At 49.2% G+C, this 16,995-nt stretch overlaps 1 protein-coding gene across 1 annotated transcript; it reads left to right on the plus strand.

Moving 5' to 3' along the window:
* Positions 1–2,107: 2,107 nt before the first annotated feature.
* On the plus strand, positions 2,108–16,672 carry CLNS1A (chloride nucleotide-sensitive channel 1A). The gene is made up of 6 exons (XM_054164811.1): positions 2,108–2,277; positions 7,510–7,646; positions 10,269–10,382; positions 11,425–11,535; positions 13,442–13,615; positions 16,497–16,672. Exons 1-6 carry the CDS (start codon positions 2,129–2,131, stop codon positions 16,562–16,564), a joined length of 753 nt encoding a protein of 250 aa, XP_054020786.1. The 5' UTR covers positions 2,108–2,128; the 3' UTR covers positions 16,565–16,672.
* Positions 16,673–16,995: the final 323 nt, after the last annotated feature.

The raw sequence follows: 16,995 nt of genomic DNA on the forward strand, positions 1-16,995 counted from the left end.
CAGTCTCCTCCTCTCCAAGCTAAAGAGCCTCAGCTCCCTCAGGCTCTGCTCCTAAGGAAGATGTTCCACTCCCTTCATCATTTTTGTGGCTCTGAGCCAGACTCTCTCAAGCAGTTCCCTGAGCTCCTTCTCGAACTGAGTGGCCCAGAACTGGACACAATATTCCAGATGTGGCCTCACCAGGGCAGAGTAGAGGAGGAGGAGAACCTCTCTCGACCTACTAACCACACCCCTTCTAATCCACCCTGGAATGGCATTGGCCTTCTTGGCCACAAGAGCACATTGCTGGCTCATGGTCAACCTTCAATCCACCAGGACCCCCAGGTCCTTTTCCCCTTCACTGCTCACCAAATCCAGGAGGAGAATTTCACTGATAAAGGAAATCAATTGGCTAACTCTTAAGTTATTCAGGTACTCATTATTTTCTTGTTCTTCTCCATGTGTACCTCTGTATCATATGTATGTGCTACCCATCCACCTACAACTCCCTTTCCAGCATCTGGTCACTACAAAGCTGCTATGGTTTTTCCTGAGTCACCTGCCCAACAGGCATTTACAGCAGCTGTCAGCAGGCAGCACTGGCATTGATCACTTCAGGGCTGCACTGGCATTGATCACTTCAGGGCTGCACTTTGTTTCTCTTTTCCAAATAATTAAACTTTTACTCAAAACCAGCCTGAAAGAGATGCTCATGGAACACAAAGTGCATCACTCTGGAGGGAGGTTGTGACTCCCCCTTAGGAACATGGGATGGCTTGGCATGAAACAGTGTTGGGTTGGTGATGAGGGATTGTCCTGCTTTGGGTCAGAATACTGCTAATTCTGTTCAGTGATTTGATTTTCCAGCTCAGTCTCGGCTCAGTGAGGGCATTTTCTGATGTTTAGGGCAGGTTTGCATGGAGAGTGGCTGCTTCTAGCCTGCAGAAGAGGAGGCTCAGAGGAGACCTTATTGCTCTCTACAACTACCTGAAAGGAGGTTTTGGACAGGTGGGGGTTGGTCTCTTCTCCCAGGCAATCAGCACCAGAACAAGAGGATACAGTCTTAAGCTGTGCCAGGGGAAGTTTAAGCTGGAGGTGAGGAGAAAGTTCTTCCCAGAAAGAGTAACTGGCCATCGGGATGTGCTGCCCAGGGAGGTGGTGGAGTCACCGTCTCTGAAGATGTTCAAAAAAGGGACGGGATGTGGCACTTGGAGCCATGGTTTAGTTGTTAGGTGGTAGGTATTAGGTAATAGGTTGGACTTGATCTCTGGGGTCTTTTCCAACCTGGTCTTCTATGATTCTATGAGATGACGACCAACTACTGCCAAGGGCTGTGGTGCAAAGAGGCTCTTGCTTAGCCTCGCTCCTGTGCAGACCAAGGGCCCTGCTCTACCTTGTGTGTCACACTGGAGTGCCCCAAGTGAAAGGATCCTAAATAAAAAGGTGGCACCTGTAGGGAGTAGTGGGTGGGCCAGGTGACACAAAACTGACCGACAAGGGGTTCCACTCCCTCTCTATTGTATTCATTATAAAGCCGAGGGACCACAAGCTTTAACCTCTCTTCTTCTGTGGCTGCATCTTCAGAGGTCTCTCTCCTGCCTTTGATCTCAATGTACGAGTTCCTGAATCCAGCTCCAATTTGCCACTGAGTCCAGCCTGGGCCCAGGGCGAGTTTGACATTGGTTTTGTGTATATATTTCGCTGGCTTTCTTATTCACATTTTAATTAATGTTATTCTCTTTTATTTTTATTGCTGCGTTAGTTTTCTCTCTCCCGTATTCCCTTCCTCCTCCCACCCGGGGAGGCAGCGGGGTTCACACAGAGCCTCTGCCCATCGCTAAGTGGCCGGCCCGGCCCTAGCTGTCGTCACGGAGAAGGCGCTCCGGGCAGAAGGGCCCTGCCGCCCTGCCGCCCTGCCGCCCTGCCGCCCTGCCGCCCTGCCGCCCTGCCGCCCTGCCGCGGCCTGGCCGTGGCGGGCGCCGAGCCCCCGCGCGGGCAACGGCTCCTGCGCGCCCCGCCCCCGCCCCACAGAGAGGCGCCGAGAGACGGCCGGTAGCGCCGCGCGTTCCGCTTCCGGCGGCGCTGCGGGCAGTTCCGCTTCCGGCGGCCGCTGCGGGCAGTTCCGCTTCCGGCGGCCGCTGCGGAGGAGATGGTGGAGGAGGGAGGCGGCGGCGGCGCCATGAGTTTCCTCAAGCGGTTCCCGCCGCCGGCCGAGGGCGTTCGGCACCAGCAGCAGGACACGGAGGCGGTGCTGGGGGGGCGCTCCCTGGGCTCCGGAACGCTCTACGTCGCCGAGAGGTGAGGAGGGCGGGACCGGGAGGGTTAACGGCTCTCGGGACTCCCGTAAGCTTCGTCGTTTCCCGAGGGGCTAGGAAAGCGTTGCTGAGAGGGGCTGCTTGGTGAGGGAGGCCTGTGGTGTGGCTCAGTTGGTAGCACATAAGACCCTTAATGGGAAGCTTGTGAGTTCAAGCCTGCAGTGGGCACTATTGTCCTCCCTACTCTAGTCATGGGGTCTGTGGTGACAGGTTGGACTCGATGATCTTTGAGGTCTCTTCCAACCTTGGTGATACTGAATACTGAATACTGAATTTGGTGAGTCGGCTGTTCGATAGGTAAGGAACCGGTTGGATCGTTGCATCCAGAGGATAGTGGTCAAGGGCTTGATGGTCCAGATGGAGTTAGGTGACAAGTGGGGAGTCGTACTGTGTCCAGTGTTTAGTGTCTTCATTGACGACATAGTGGGATCGAGTGCACCTTCAGCAAGCTGGCCAACGACTCCGAGCTGAGTGATGCGTTTGACATGCTTCAGGTATGTAAAATGTCATCAGCCGGGATGTGGGCAAGCTTGCGAAGTGGGCCCGTGTGAACCTGACGAGGTTCGACAAGGCCGGGTGCACCTGGGATGGGATAATCCTAGTATCCATACAGGCTGGAGGCTAAAGGGATGGAGAGCAGCAGCCCTTTGGAGAAGAACTTGGGGCTACTGGTGAATGAAAAGCTGGACGTTAGCAGTGTGCACTTACAGCCCAGAAGCCAGCCGTGTCCTGGGCTGCATCCAAAGAGCGCAGACTGCAGGCTGAGGAAGGGGATTCTGCTCTTCAGCTTCACTCTGTTGAGATCCCCCCTGCAGTGCTGGGTCCAGCTCTCAAGTGCATAGCACAGGAGAGACATGGACCTGTTGGAGCAGGTTGAGAGGAGGCCCCAAAAGTGACCAGGGGACTGGAATCCCTCTGCTGTGAGGACAGGCTGAGGGAGTTGGGGTTTTTCAGCCTGAATAAGAGAAAGCTCTGGGGAGACCTTGTTGCAGCTTTTCAGTACTTAACGGGGACAGACTTTTTAGCAGGGCCTGTTGTGACAGGACAAGGGCTGTGACAGGACAAGGGGAGACTTAGACTAGGTAGAAAGAAGGAAATTTTTTCCAGTGAGGGTGGTTGTCCAGAGGGGTGGCAGATTCCCCATCCTTGGAAACATTCCAGGTAACGTTGGTTTGGGGTCTGAGCAACCTGATTAGTTGAAGATGTCCCTGCTCACTGCAGGGAGGTTGGACTAGATGACCTTAAAGGACCTAACCTTCCAACCCAAATAGTGCTTTGATTCTAAGTGACCTTGTGGCTTATTCTGTGTGGGCCGACTTGGAAGGCAAGGGGCTTCCCTGGGGACTGATGTAGACCGGACTGGGAGGGCTGCTTGCGTGTTAAGTTCTCTCCTGAGGAGTCCTCTCCTTTGAGAGGAGCAGACCTGCTTGAAGGAGGATGTGGGGAACTTGGATGAGGGAGGCCATTGTGGGAGCTCTTTAGAGAGGGAGCGTGAGGAGCCAGCCCTGCAGCGAGTTCCTGCTGTTGCTGCTCTCAATTGTGTTTTGAACAGCACAGCAAGGGAACCTGGCTGGCCAGCACCTCTCTTCTGTAGGAAGGGGAGTGGACAGGGCTGGGTGTTTTCTGCTGTAATTAACTGCTGTGATTAACTGCTGTGATTCTGTGAAGTCCCTCATGCTGCATTAATCACATGGACATTTTATGTTCTTACTAGGCAGAATTCAGTTTGGTTATTCTGGAAGGTGCTATCTGAGCTCTTTGTAGTCTCCTTCAAATCCTCCCTGTGTTGTGCAGTTCCAGAAGACAGCTTGTTGACTAAGGCAGCATCATTTCTTTAACCATAGAAAAGTACTCTAAATGCAATACATTTCTGCAGCAGAAGAGTGTTGTTTAGAACAGATACATGCTCTAAAACACACACTGAACAAAAAACATTTATATACAAACATTTCATATCAACTATGAAGCGTTTGTAAACTGGCTGATAGTATTTGAGGGGCTTTTACCTCATCACAGAATCACAGAATGTTGGAGGTTGGAAGGGACCTCCAGAGATCATTGAGTCCAGCCCCCCTGCCAAAGCAGGATCACTTAGGGTAGTCTGCACAGGAAGGCATCCAGGTGGGTTTGGAAAGTCTCCAGAGGAGACTCCACAACCTCTCTGGGCAGCCTATTCCAGTGCTCTCTCACCCTCACTGTAAAGAAGTTTCTCCTCATGTTGAGGTGAAACCTGTGCTCAAGTTTGTATCCATTGTTCCTTGTATTACTATTGAGCACCACTGAAAAGAGCTTGGCCCCCTCCACTTGACACCCATCCCTCAGATATTGATAGACATTGATCAGATCCCCTCTCAGTCTTCTCCAGACTAAACAGCCCCAGGGCTCTCAGTTTCTCTTTATAGGCGAGATGCTCAAGTCCCCTGACCATGCTTGTGGCTCTCTGTTGGGCTCTGCAGCAGGTCCCTGTCTCTCCTCTGAACTTGTTAATGATGTTGCTTTCCTGTTGAAGAGGAATCTGTCTGGAATTTCAGCCCCTGTTTTGTTTAGTTGTTTGGGTGCAGACACAAGGGCGCAGACACAAGATGCTCTTAGCGTAGCATCTGCTCTCGGCACCCATGAAGTTGTTTCCTTCTCACCTGCTGTCAACAGATTCATTTTTTCGTGTGAGGCACATACAGGTCTGCCAGGTTCCTCCTGCTGTGCTTTGAGTCTGTTGCAGAGCAAGCAGTCACTTGCTGGTGATGAATAGAAAATGCCAGTGTTTGCAGGAGGGCCCTGCCGTGGGAGAGCTGGGCGCCAGGCAGGACAATGTGGCTTTGGATTTGAGTACTGACTCTGCATCAACAGCTCTAAACATGGAGAGCTGCCTGACTGAGGCTAGGAAAGAAATTCCTCACTCCCACTTCCTAGCTTTTGCTTTCAGCCTGATTTCCCAAGTCTTCTGTGATATTCTTGTTGGTTTTGTTCTTCCACAGAAACTTGGGGATGTTGAATTTTGCGTGTGGTGGAGGTCTCCTTTTCTGCCCCTCAGTATTTCTGTTCCCTGCGTGACCTCATCAGTCACAGACACCCTGAACTAGCTTGAGTTTGAATTCACAGAACTGTCAGGGTTGGAAGGGATCTCAAAGATCATCCAGTTCCAAGCCCCCTGCCATGGGCAGGGACACCTCACACTAGAGCAGGTTGCTCACAGCCACATCCAGCCTGGCCTTAAAAACCTCCAGGGATGAGGCTTCCACCAGCTCCCTGGGCAGCCTGTTCCAGTGTCTCACCACCCTCATGGGGAAGAACTGCCTAACATCCAGTCTGAATCTACCCACTTCCAGTTTTGTTTCATTCCCCCTAGTCCTATCACTCCCTGACAGCCTAAAAACTCCCTCCCCAGCTTTCTTGTCGCCCCCTTTAGATACTGGAAGGCCACAGTAAGGTCTTCTCTGAGCCTTCTCTTGTACAGACTGAATAATGCCAACTCTTTCTAAGCTGCTGGAAGGACATTGATCTTGCTGATGTGAAGGGGGCAGCAGCCCAGTGGTGACAACCTGTGGTGTAGTTAGGGATGAGTAGCAGTGGGGTAAGCAGAGGTTGTAGCATTTGAGTTGTGAGGAGGGGAAGAACTGTGTCTGGGCTCGGTTGACTCTGCTGCCCACAAAACTGGTTGTGTTACTGCATACAGGATATGCCCCTGGCCTGGGCACTGGTGAAGCCACAGCTTGGACACTGGGCTCAGCTTTGGGCCCATCCTTCCAGAAGAACATTGAGGTGCTGCAGTGGGTCCAAGGGAGGGTGACAAAACTGGTGAAGGGAATAGAGCACAAGTCTTGTGAGGAGCAGCTGAGGGAGGAAGGGTTGTTCTGTCTGGAGGCCCAGTGGAGACCTTCTCACTCTCTACAACTACTTGAAAGGAGATTGCAGTGGGGTGGGGGGGTTGGTCTTTTCTCCCAGCTGACAAGGAATAGGATAAGAGGAAATGGCCTCAAGTTGCACTAGGGGAGGTTTAGGTTGGACATGAGGAACAGTTTCTTCACCAAAAGGCTTGTCAAGTCCTGGAACAGGCTGCCCAGGGAGTTGGTGGAGTTGCCATCCCTGGAGGTATTTAAAAGATGTATAGATGTGCTGAGGGACATGGTTTAGCAGTAGACTTCATAGTATTAGGTAAATAGTTGGATTTGATGATCTTGAAGATCTTTTTCAGCCTAGATCATTATGATTCTATACACACATCAGATCTGTAATCCTCCAGAAGTTACAACAGTGACTTTCATTTCAGTGTTCTCTTTATCTTAAATCCCCTCAGAACATTTAATAGGTGTAGTTATAAATCACACTCTGGAACCTCTGTAGCTGCTTTTGGGATGAGTGATACCTGCAGGAGGGAGAAAATGAAGAGGGAGGGAAGTTCAGACTGTTAGAGGTTGGAAGGGACCTCCAGAGATCATCAAGTCCATCCCCCTGCCACAGCAGGATCACTTAGGGTAGTTTGTACAGCAATGCATCCAGGTGGGTTTGGAAAGTCTCCAGAGGAGACTCCACAACCTCCCTGGGCAGCCTGTTCCAGTGCTCTGTAACCCTCACTGTAGAGAAGTTTCTCCTCATGTTGAGGTAAAACCTTCTATGTTCAAGTTTGTATCCATTGTTCCTTGGCTTATTATTGTGCACCACTGAAAAGAGCTTGGCCCCCTCCACTTGACACCCACCCCTCAGATATTGATCAGATCCCCTCTCAGTCTTCTCTTCTCCAGACCAAACAGCCCCAGGGCTCTCAGTTTCTCTTTATAGGGGAGATGCTCAAGTCCCCTGATCATCCTTGTGGCTCTCTGTTGGACTCTCTCCAGCAGATCCCTATCTTTCTTGAACTGGGGAGCCCAATACTGGATACAGTATTGCAGGTGTGGTCTCAGCAGGGCAGAGTAGAGGGGGAGAAGAACCTGCCTAGACCTGCAGGGCACACTTTTCTTGCTGCACCCTGGGATACCACTGGCCCTCAAGTTGAAGATTTAGTGCAAATGTAGTAAAGCTGGAATGTGTTTAGGGTTCTTTAAGAAAAGGCTTCTTTTACCTCAGCCATCAATTAATGCAAGGAGCTGTTAGGGCAGGTCCAGGGCTGTGTTGCTTGAGTGTGGGGCAGGTGCCTTGTTGCTTTGTTTTTCTGCAGGTGTGTGTCAGGTAGCTTGGATTCCTCTCTTTATAACTTTTTGGTTTTTCTCTTCCTTGTTAGTCGCCTGACGTGGCTGGAGAACTCTGGAGTTGGCTTCTCCTTGGATTACCCAACCATAAGCCTCCATGCAGTCTCCAGGGACCTCAGTGCCTACCCCTGGGAGCATTTGTACGTCATGGTCAATGCCAAATTTGAAGGTATGCCTGGAGTGTGGCTTAGTTTTCCTGCACAGTCTTGAGCAGCACTGTTTCTTGTGCAAAAGTAATCAGTTTTGTGTATAAGAATGATGCTCTTCATTCAAGTAATAGGTGGCATTTTTATTTCCCTGAAGGATGTTCATTTGAGAGGCTTTGCCCTTGTTTAGAGTTGTTTCTGTGCTGGTTTGCTCCCAGCATGTTTACATACAGCTGGAGCTGCTGAGAATCAGCTTTCTGCTCTCTTAAGACACATTTTATACAGTTCAGCTCCTCTGTAGTCTTCCTGCTCGGGTGTCATCCTTGCTTGATTGAATCACAGAGTGGCTGGAGAGCTGCCAAACAGAAAGGGACCTGGGGGTACTGGTTGACAGCTGTCTAAACATGAGCCAGCAGTGTGCCCAGGTGGCCAAGAGGGCCAATGGCATCCTGGCCTGCATTAGGAATAGTGTGGCCAGCAGGAGCAGGGAAGTCATTGTACCCCTGTACTCTGCATTGGTTAGGCCACACCTTGAGTCCTGTGTCCAGTTCTGGGCCCCTCAGTTTAGGAAGGACATTGAGACACTTGAATGTGTCCAGAGAAGGGCAACAAGGCTGGGGAGAGGCCTTGAGCACAGCCCTGTGAGGAGAGGCTGAGGGAGCTGGGGTTGTTTAGCCTGGAGAAGAGGAGGCTCAGGGGAGACCTCATTGCTCTTTACAACTACCTGAAAGGAGGTTGTAGACAGATGGGGTTGGTCTCTTCTCCCAGGCAACCAGCACCAGAACAAGAGGACACAGTCTCAGGCTGCACCAGGGGAGGTTTAGGCTGGAGGTGAGGAGAAAGTTCTTCACAGAAAGAGTGATTGGCCATTGGGATGTGCTGCCCAGAGAGGTGGTGGAGTCACCATCAATGGAGGTATTTAGGAAGAGACTTGATGGGGTGCTTGGTGCCATGGTTTAGTTGATTAGATAGTGTTGGGTGATAGGTTGGACTGGATGATCTCAAAGCTCTCTTCCAACCTGGTTAATTCTATTCTAGTCTATTCTTACCTGTAAATCCTTAACAGGCTGATTTTTTGTTGATTTTTAATTTGCTGTTTTTGGTTTTGATTGTGGTTGGGGTTTTTTTGTGTGTGATTGTGTTTTAAATGTATGAACTCTGGCTACTGTAAATCTTCTGCAGCAAGTAGACTCCTCTATAGTTTTTAAGCTGATCCCTGTTCTGCAATTTGAATTGCTGAGCAGTGTTAAATCCAACCCTCTCCACTTCTTTAGCTGCAGGAGTAATAGGCTGGAAATGACCTTTAAGATCATCAAGTCCAAGTCTTCATTCTTAGCTGGGCAGGGTACATTTTGTTCTTCCTCTGGAAGTTTTTGTCATGCTCTCTGTGGGTATGTGCCTTCTCCTCAGCCCTTTTGTCAGAAAAAAGGCAGTCAGAGGTTGGCTGCATTGAAAACAGAGCTGGGCTTAGCAGTAGCAAGCTGTGCCCCGCGGGGGTCTCTTGGAAAGCAATTGGGTAGCTCCCTTGGACACTTCATTTTTGGGGGCTGCTGGCTGGCAGCTTCTTGGCTTCTGCATATTCTTAGTGATGCCAGTTTTGCACGTGGAAAAAGCCACTCTCAGTGGAACAGCCTGAACTGTATTCCTCCTTTTTTTCAGTAGATGCACTTTTGAGGCTGTCAGTGCAGTGTCCTCAGCCACAAAGTGAATGACTCTCCCTGCGCTTTATACTTCCGGCATCGTGCTGGCTGGGGAGGAGTGTCAGACATCAAGCAGATCTGTAAATACCACAGTCCTCTGGGAGATGCTGCAGTGGAAGCAAGTTGATTTTGTGACAGCAGTGCAGAGGATCTATAAAATTCCTGTGATTGAAAAAAATCCATTTGCAGCATCATGCAAGTAAATGAAAACAACTGAACTGGGGAGTTTCTGAGCACAGTTGGTTTTAGTTAAGAGTCAGGCAGTTCTCCTGAGGTACAGGGATGCATTTGCTGCAGCAATCTAAAGCCCTAAAATTATTAATAGAGAAGTTTTTGTCTGTGTTGCAAATGTTGAGGTGCTGTGTGAGAGGACCTTGGGTGTCCATAATGTGGATAGGAGTGGACTGGTTTGCTCTTTTCTCAGGTTGTGTTTCTGAAAGAATAAACAAATGTGACTTTTTTGGACACAGTCAATCAGTTAGGCTGGGAAAGACCTCTAAGGTTGAGTCCAGCCATTAACACAACACTGCCAAGTCTGCTGCTGAACCATGTCCCTCAGCACCACAACTACATGTCCTTTTCAATCCCTTCAGGGATGGGGACTCCCCCTCTTCCCTGGGCAGCCTGATGCAGGGCTCAACAATCCTTTTGGGAAAGAATTTTTTCTCAATGCCCAGTCTAAACCTCCCCTGGTGCAACTTAAGGCCTCTTCGTCCTGTTGTGTTCCTTGTTACTTGAAAAGAGAGCAACTCCCACCTGGCTCCAACCTCTTTTCAGGTATAGAGCCAGAAGGTCTTCCCGGAGCTTCCTTTTCTCCAGGCTGAACAACCCCAGCTGCTCTTGACAAGACTTGTTCTCCAGGCCTTTTATCAGCTTTGGTGCCCTTAAACATAAAACTATGTATAAAAGAAACACATTTCTTGTAAATCTTGTGATTTCTTGAAGGAGAGGAGACAAAAGAGGCTCCCATGGCTGAAGGGGAGGAGGAGGAGGAGGAGAGCGATGACGACGCAGAACCAATAGCGGAATTCAGATTTGTACCCAGCGACAAATCAGCCTGTAAGTGAAGAGGGAACCCGTGCTTCAGCTTCAAGTTCTGGCTGGCTGTGGAAGCCCCTGTTGCAGGCATGTAAATGCCTTGATCTTTTGGTGTCCTTCTCTAATTACTTCATTTTGGTGTGCTGAAAAGAGCAATGCAAATAGATTTAAGTTGCTTGAAGATGGAATACTTCAAGCAGCTGCTTCTCAAGGAATATTCCAGTGCTTTAAAGTAGAGACTTTTAAGTATCAACACAAGACAGAGAGATGATCTTACCTGCCATTAGCAGAGAACTTCATGGGCAATATCTTTTTAATTACAAACCCAGTGATACTTGAGTGACAATTTCATTAGGAATGTCCAGACACTACTGCTGGAAAGCAGTTGTATCCCAGAGCTTCCACTAGGATCCAGGTTTTAAGAATCTTAAGTATTAGATGCTGCAAGGAGTTACAAAATCACAGAAAGTTAGGGGTTGGAAGGGGCCTCTCATTAAGTTCAACACCCCTGCCAAAGCAGGGTCACCTAGGGCAGGCTGCACAGGAACACATTCTGGGTGGGTTTTGAAAGACTTCAGAGAAGGAGACTCCACAAGCTCTCTGGGCAGCCTGTTCCAGTGCTCTGTCACTCTCACCATGAAGAAGTGTCTCCTCACATTGAGGTGGAACCTCCTGTGTTCCACCTTGTACCTGTTGTTCTTGTCTTATCACTGCAGTGGGTAACCACAGACTGAATTGTCCAGAGATAAACCTTTATAGTCTATGAGATAGTTGAAAAGTCCTGTTACATGGATGAAGCAGCAGGCTGGCTATAGGAATCTTGGTTTGTTTCTTGCATGGTTGTTGGCTGGACAATGCTTTTAAGTATGAATTCAGTGGTGGTTCCAGTAAAGGAATACTCTCAATCTTTCTGACCACTCAGTCCAGGATTTCTTGCCTGTTATGGGGTGTTGGTTGAGAAATGAGTGAGAGAGAAACGAATGCCACGTCCCCACATTTCTTGAACACCACCTCCAGGGATGGTGACTCCCTGGGCAACCTATTCCAATTTGTGTTCCTGCAGTGGAAGCCATGTTTTCAGCCATGTGTGAATGTCAGACCCTGCACCCAGACCCCGATGATGAAGATTCAGACAATGACTACGAAGGGGAAGAGTACGATGTCGAGGCCCATGGTTCGTACCAGTCACTTCTAAAATGGATACACACAATCACAGAATGGTGGGGGTGGGGAGGGACCTATGGGGCTCATCTCATCCAACCCCCCTGCTAAAGCAGCTTCACCTAGAGCAGGTTGCACAGAATCATGTCTAGGTGGGTCTTGAATGTCTTTGTGGAAGGAAATTCCACAACCTCTCTGGGAATCACAGAAATATTCAGGCTGGAAAAGACGCTCAGGGTCACCAAGTCCAACCATTAACCCTGCTCTGCAAGGTTCACCCCTAAACCATATCCCCAGCCACCACATCCAAACCACCTTTAAACACATCCAGGGTTGATGACTCGACCACCTCCCTGCCCAGCACATTCCAATGCCTGACCACTCTTCCTGTGAAGTGTTTCCTACTGTCCAGTCTAAACCTACCTGGTTACAGCTTGAGGCCATTCCCTCTTGTTCTATCACTAATTGCCTGTGACCAGCCCCAGCCTCTATGCAACATCCTTTCAGGTAGTCGTAGACAGCAATGAGGTTTCCCCTCAGCCTTCTCTTTTTCAAGCCTAAACAGCCTCAGCTCCTTCAGTCACTGGGAAGCCTAGGCCACGGCTCTGGCATCCTTATGTTCAGGTGGAATGTTCTGTGTTCCAGTTTGTGCCCATTGCCCCTTGTCCTGTTACTGGGCACCTCAGAAAAAGAATGTGGCCCTAATATACAGTCAGCTCAGTCAGTGGAGCATGAGACTCTTAATCTCAGGGTTGTGGGTTCAAGCCTGCAGTGGGCAGGCAGCAGTGTCCTTTGAGGTTGGACTTGATGATCTTTGAGGTCTCTTCCAACCTTGGTGACACTGTGAATATCTTCACCCCAAATCTTTAGATATTGAGAAGATCCCCTCTCAGTCTTCTCATCTCCAGGCTTAAACAGCCTTAGGTCTCTCAGCCTTTCCTCCTCACAGAGATGCTCAAGTTCCCTCAGCATCTTTGTAGCCCTCCACTGGACTCTTTCCAGTAATTCCTCCTCTCCCTTGAACTAAGGAGCCCCAAACTGATCACTGGAGCAACCTGGAACTTCTCCAGTGAGATCTGCCATAAGAATGGTTTGATCTGTTTGGAAGTTTCTTGTTTATTACTTTTCTGGACAATGCATTCTTTGTGCCAGAGGCACAGTATATAAACTCAGAAATTGGCAGAAAATTGGTAGTTTAGCTGTCAGAAGTCATTGGAATTCAGCAAAACCATTCTCAAAACCCTCCCCAAAACCACAGATACCAACCTCCCCAAAACACAGATACCAACCAGCCTTTCCTATTGTCAGTGGATGTGCTAGCAGATCAGTGTTCGTGCTGTGGTGTGTCAGTTCACTTCCCTGGGTCTATTCTGTAGCTGATGTAAGCAGTTTTTTAATCTCAAATCAGTTAATCTAAGAATAATGTCTATCTGGAACACCTCTGCTATGAGGATAGGCTGAGGGAGTTGGGGTTGTTTAGCCTAGAAAAGAGGAGACTCCAGGGGGACCTTAAAGTTGCCTTCCAGTACCTGAAGGGATCCCACAGGAAGGCTGGAGAGGGACTTTTCATAAGGGTGTCTAGCAATAGGACAAGGGGGAATGGTTTTAAGCTGGGTGAGAGTAGGTTTAGACTGGATCTTAGGAAGAAGTTCTTCAGTATGGGGGTGGTAAGACTCTGGAACAGGTTGCCCAGGGAGGTTGTGGATGCCTCCTCCCTGGGACTGTTGAAAGCCAGGCTGGGTGAGGCCTTGAGCAGCTGAGCCTGGTTGAGAGGCATCCCTGCCTGTGGCAGGGAGGTTGGAATAGTTAATCTCTAAGGTGCCTTCCAATTTAAGTTGTTCTGTGATTCCTGTTCCTCTGTCTCTGCTTGCTGAAATCTCCTAAGCTTTGGTCTGCTAAGCATAAATTCCTCTTTGCAGAGCTGGAGCAGGGTGACATCCCAAGCTTTTACACATACGAGGAAGGGTTGTCGCACTTAACTGCAGAAGGTCAGGCCACTCTGGAGAGACTGGAAGGCATGCTGGCCCAGTCTGTCAGCAGTCAGTACAACATGGCTGGAGTCAGGACAGAAGATTCCATCAGGGAGTTTGAAGGTAAGAAATGTTTTTCTTTATTAAAAACTAGATGAAAGCAGTGCTTCCTCCCATCCAGCTAACCCACGAACACCAGGACTGAGCAAGGATCATGCTGTGGGTGATGCCTCACTGCACTGTGGGCATCAGCAGCAACCTTACCTTTCTTCACAGCCAGGGATTCTGGCCCTAAGGCTGCTTGTTGCCTGCCAGGGATTGAGGGCTGCTGTGATGAAAAATGAGGATCGCTGCCTCAGGGATTCTTAGAATCATAAAAGGGGCCTTGGAAGAGGATTGAGTCTAACCCCCCTGCCAGAACAGAATCACCTAGAGCAGGTCACACAGGAATGCATCCAGGTGGGTTTTGAGTATCTCCAGAGAAGGAGACTCCGCACCCCTCCTGGGCAGCCCCTTCCAGGGCTCTGTTGCTGTCACAGTGACAAAATTTCTTATGTTCACATGGAACCTCCTCTGCTCCAGCTTGCACCTTTGTCCTGTCATTGGACATCACTGAGCAGAGCCTGATTCCATCCTTGCAACACTGCCCTTCAAATCTTTATAAACATGAATGAAGTCACCTCTCATTCTCCTCCAAGCTACAGAGCCCCAGCTCCCTCAGCCTCTCCCCATAAGGAAGATGTTCCACTGCCTTCAGCATCTTTGTGACTCTGTGCTGGATTCTTTCAAGTAGTTCCCTGAGGCTCTTCTTGAACTGAGGGGCCCAGAAGTGGACACACTATCCCAGATGTGGCCTCACTAGGACAGAGTAGAGGGGGATGAGAATCTCTCTCAGCCTACTGACCACACACTTTCTGATACACCCCAGGATCCCATTGGCCTTCTTGGCCACAAGGGCACATTGGTGGTTCATGGTCACCCTTCTGTCCACCAGCGCTCCCAGGCCCTTTTTCCCTTGTTGTGTTTCATTCAATTTCTCCCCACCCAACTCTCCAAGCTGTCCAGGTCACACTGAATGGCAGCACAGCCTTCAGGTTTTGTTGGGGAAAAATACCCTAATCTCTCAAATTTTGCCTTTTCTGTGTGTTGTTTTTGCTGGAGCAATATATTACCTGGGAGAGAAGGGAAGCAGTTCCTCCCTACATGTGTGTTCAGTCCTTCCAGGGATGGCAACTCTACCACCTCCCTGGACAGCCTGTTCCATGGCTTGACAACCCTTTTGGGAAAGAAATTGTTCCTCATGTCCAACCTAAACCTCCCTTAGTGCAACCTGAGGCCATTTCCTCTTGTCCTGTTGCTTCATACTGGGGAGAGAAACTGACCCCCACCTCACTGCAGCCTCCTTTCAGGAAGTTACAGAGAGTGAGAAGGTTTCCCCTGAGATGCTGCAGACGGTTTGGACTTCTCTCAGCTTGCCTAGAATCATCCATAGAATAAGAACTAATCCATCCTCATCCACATGGACCATTTTTTAATGTTTACTTTGTCAGTTGTTGGCAGCCTCTCTTTAATGCATGTTTATAACTTAAAGATAACTGTAGGTGTTGTAGGGTAGATTTAGCCTCAATAATAGAAAGAAATTCTGTACAGTGAGGGTGGTAAGACACTGGAACAGGTTGCTCAAGTAGGTTGTGGATGCCCCCTCCCTGGAGGTGTTCAGGGTCAGGTTGGATGAGGCCTTGAGCAACCTGAGCTAGTGGAAGGTGTCCCTGTGCATGGCAGTGGGGTTGGAACTGGATGATCCTTGAGGTCCCTTCCAATCCCAACCATTGTATGATACAATACTTGGAGTTTAGCAGTGCCCTTCAGCTGAAAGTTTTGACAGTTCTGACCCCAAAGTTCTGAAAATTAAGCTAAATGGATCAGCCAGGATGTTACATCTCTGGAAGCCATCTTCATCCATTTTATTTGCCTCCATAATCTTATTTGCTGTGGTGCTGCCTCCTGGCTTGCTGCAATTATTGATGTCCCCTGGGGCTGGTCAGTTTCCCAGAGATGTTGTTTTCTAACATTGTAGCACAGAGTCATTGTTTGTGTTTTCAGCCTGACTGCTGAGAGCTGTTTCAGGAGAGGATTCAACCTCTTTCTGTTAGAGCCTAATTAAAGCCATTAATGGGGATAATTTGTTACACCAGAACTTCATTTGAAAAAGGAACTCATTTAAATCTGGTATTTAAGCCTCTTAATGAGACAGGGTGTAGGAAGTGGTGACCAAACCCCCTGGATGTGTTCCTGTGCCACCTGATCTAGGTGTACCTGTGTTAGCAGGGGGGATTGGACTAGATGATCTCCAGAGGTCCTTTCCAACCCCTACTATGCTGTGATCCTGTGATTATGTCTTAAGTGATCAGCTGATGGAGCTGGGAAAAAACGCAAACTCTCAAGCCCATTGACGTTTCCCTTCAGCCACTCTCAGTTCAGGGAAGGCGTTTCCTGCTCTGACTGACTCTTGTCAGCAGAGGGCACTCCCTCCCTTGCCTGGGATAGCAGAGACTCGTTGAATTGTTTTGGTTGGAAAAGACAGAGCTAAGATCCTTGAGTTCAACTGTCAGCCTCACACCATCATGCCCACTAAACCATGTCCCGAAGTGCTATGTCCACAGGTTTCTTGAACACCTCCAGGGATGGTGACTCCAGCAGCTCCCTGGGCAGCCTATTCCAATGGCTGACCACTCTTGCAGTGAAAGAAATTTTTTCTAATCTCCAACCTAAACCTTCCCTGGCACAATTTCAGACCATTGCCTCTTGTTGTATTACCTGATACTAGGGAGAAGAGACCAATCCCCCACCTTATTCCAACCTCATTTCAGGGAGCTGTAGAGGTCAATGAGGTCTCCCATCAGCCTCCTCTTCTCCAGACTAAAGCCCAGATTCCTCAGCCATTCCTCATAAGACTTGTTCTCATCATCCACTCCTGAGCCTTATGTAGTTTCCTCTTTTTCAGATGGGATGGAGGTGGACATAGCACCAGTAGTTGCCGGGCAGTTTGAAGATGCCGAAGTGGATCACTGAGGAGGGTGCTGTAAGTGCTTCTGTCTCCCCACACCGACACTTTTCAGTCCTGCAGAGCCTTCTGTAATTTGTGTAAACACACTTCATCCCAGATCTCCTACAGGAAGTGTCTTGTGGTATCAGGGTGGTGGTGATTTAGAGACGTTTTCTGTAGTGATGACAAAGGTGGGAAGATGTTCAATGATCTGTCTGAATTTGCCTGTTGGTGTGAGCTGTCATGTTGTGTGGGTAACCCAGAAGACAGGGCAGCCCTTTGGTAAATTAAGAACTGTCTGATCTCAGAGGCTCTCAGATGCTGATACATGTTGGAGCCATTGCTGGGAAGTTACTCTCCTTAGTATCCATTATTTTGCCCTTAGCCTGCAAGGTTTCCCAGGCCTTTCAAGGGGGCAGAACACGTCACAGCACTGCGCTTCCCTCTCCTTCGCTGT

Source organism: Dryobates pubescens, chromosome 10 (genome assembly GCF_014839835.1).
Source record: "Dryobates pubescens isolate bDryPub1 chromosome 10, bDryPub1.pri, whole genome shotgun sequence".
Taxonomy (NCBI): domain Eukaryota; kingdom Metazoa; phylum Chordata; class Aves; order Piciformes; family Picidae; genus Dryobates; species Dryobates pubescens.

What these genes read in the sequence shown, in the direction of transcription:
- CLNS1A (XM_054164811.1), top strand. Translation starts at nt 2,129, where the DNA reads ATGGTGGAGGAGGGAGGCGGCGGCGGCGCCATGAGTTTCCTCAAGCGG. An exon ending in ACGCTCTACGTCGCCGAGAG is followed by an intron (nt 2,278 to 7,509) that starts GTGAGGAGGGCG and finishes CTTCCTTGTTAG; the next exon opens with TCGCCTGACGTGGCTGGAGA. An exon ending in ACCCAGCGACAAATCAGCCT is followed by an intron (nt 10,383 to 11,424) that starts GTAAGTGAAGAG and finishes GTGTTCCTGCAG; the next exon opens with TGGAAGCCATGTTTTCAGCC.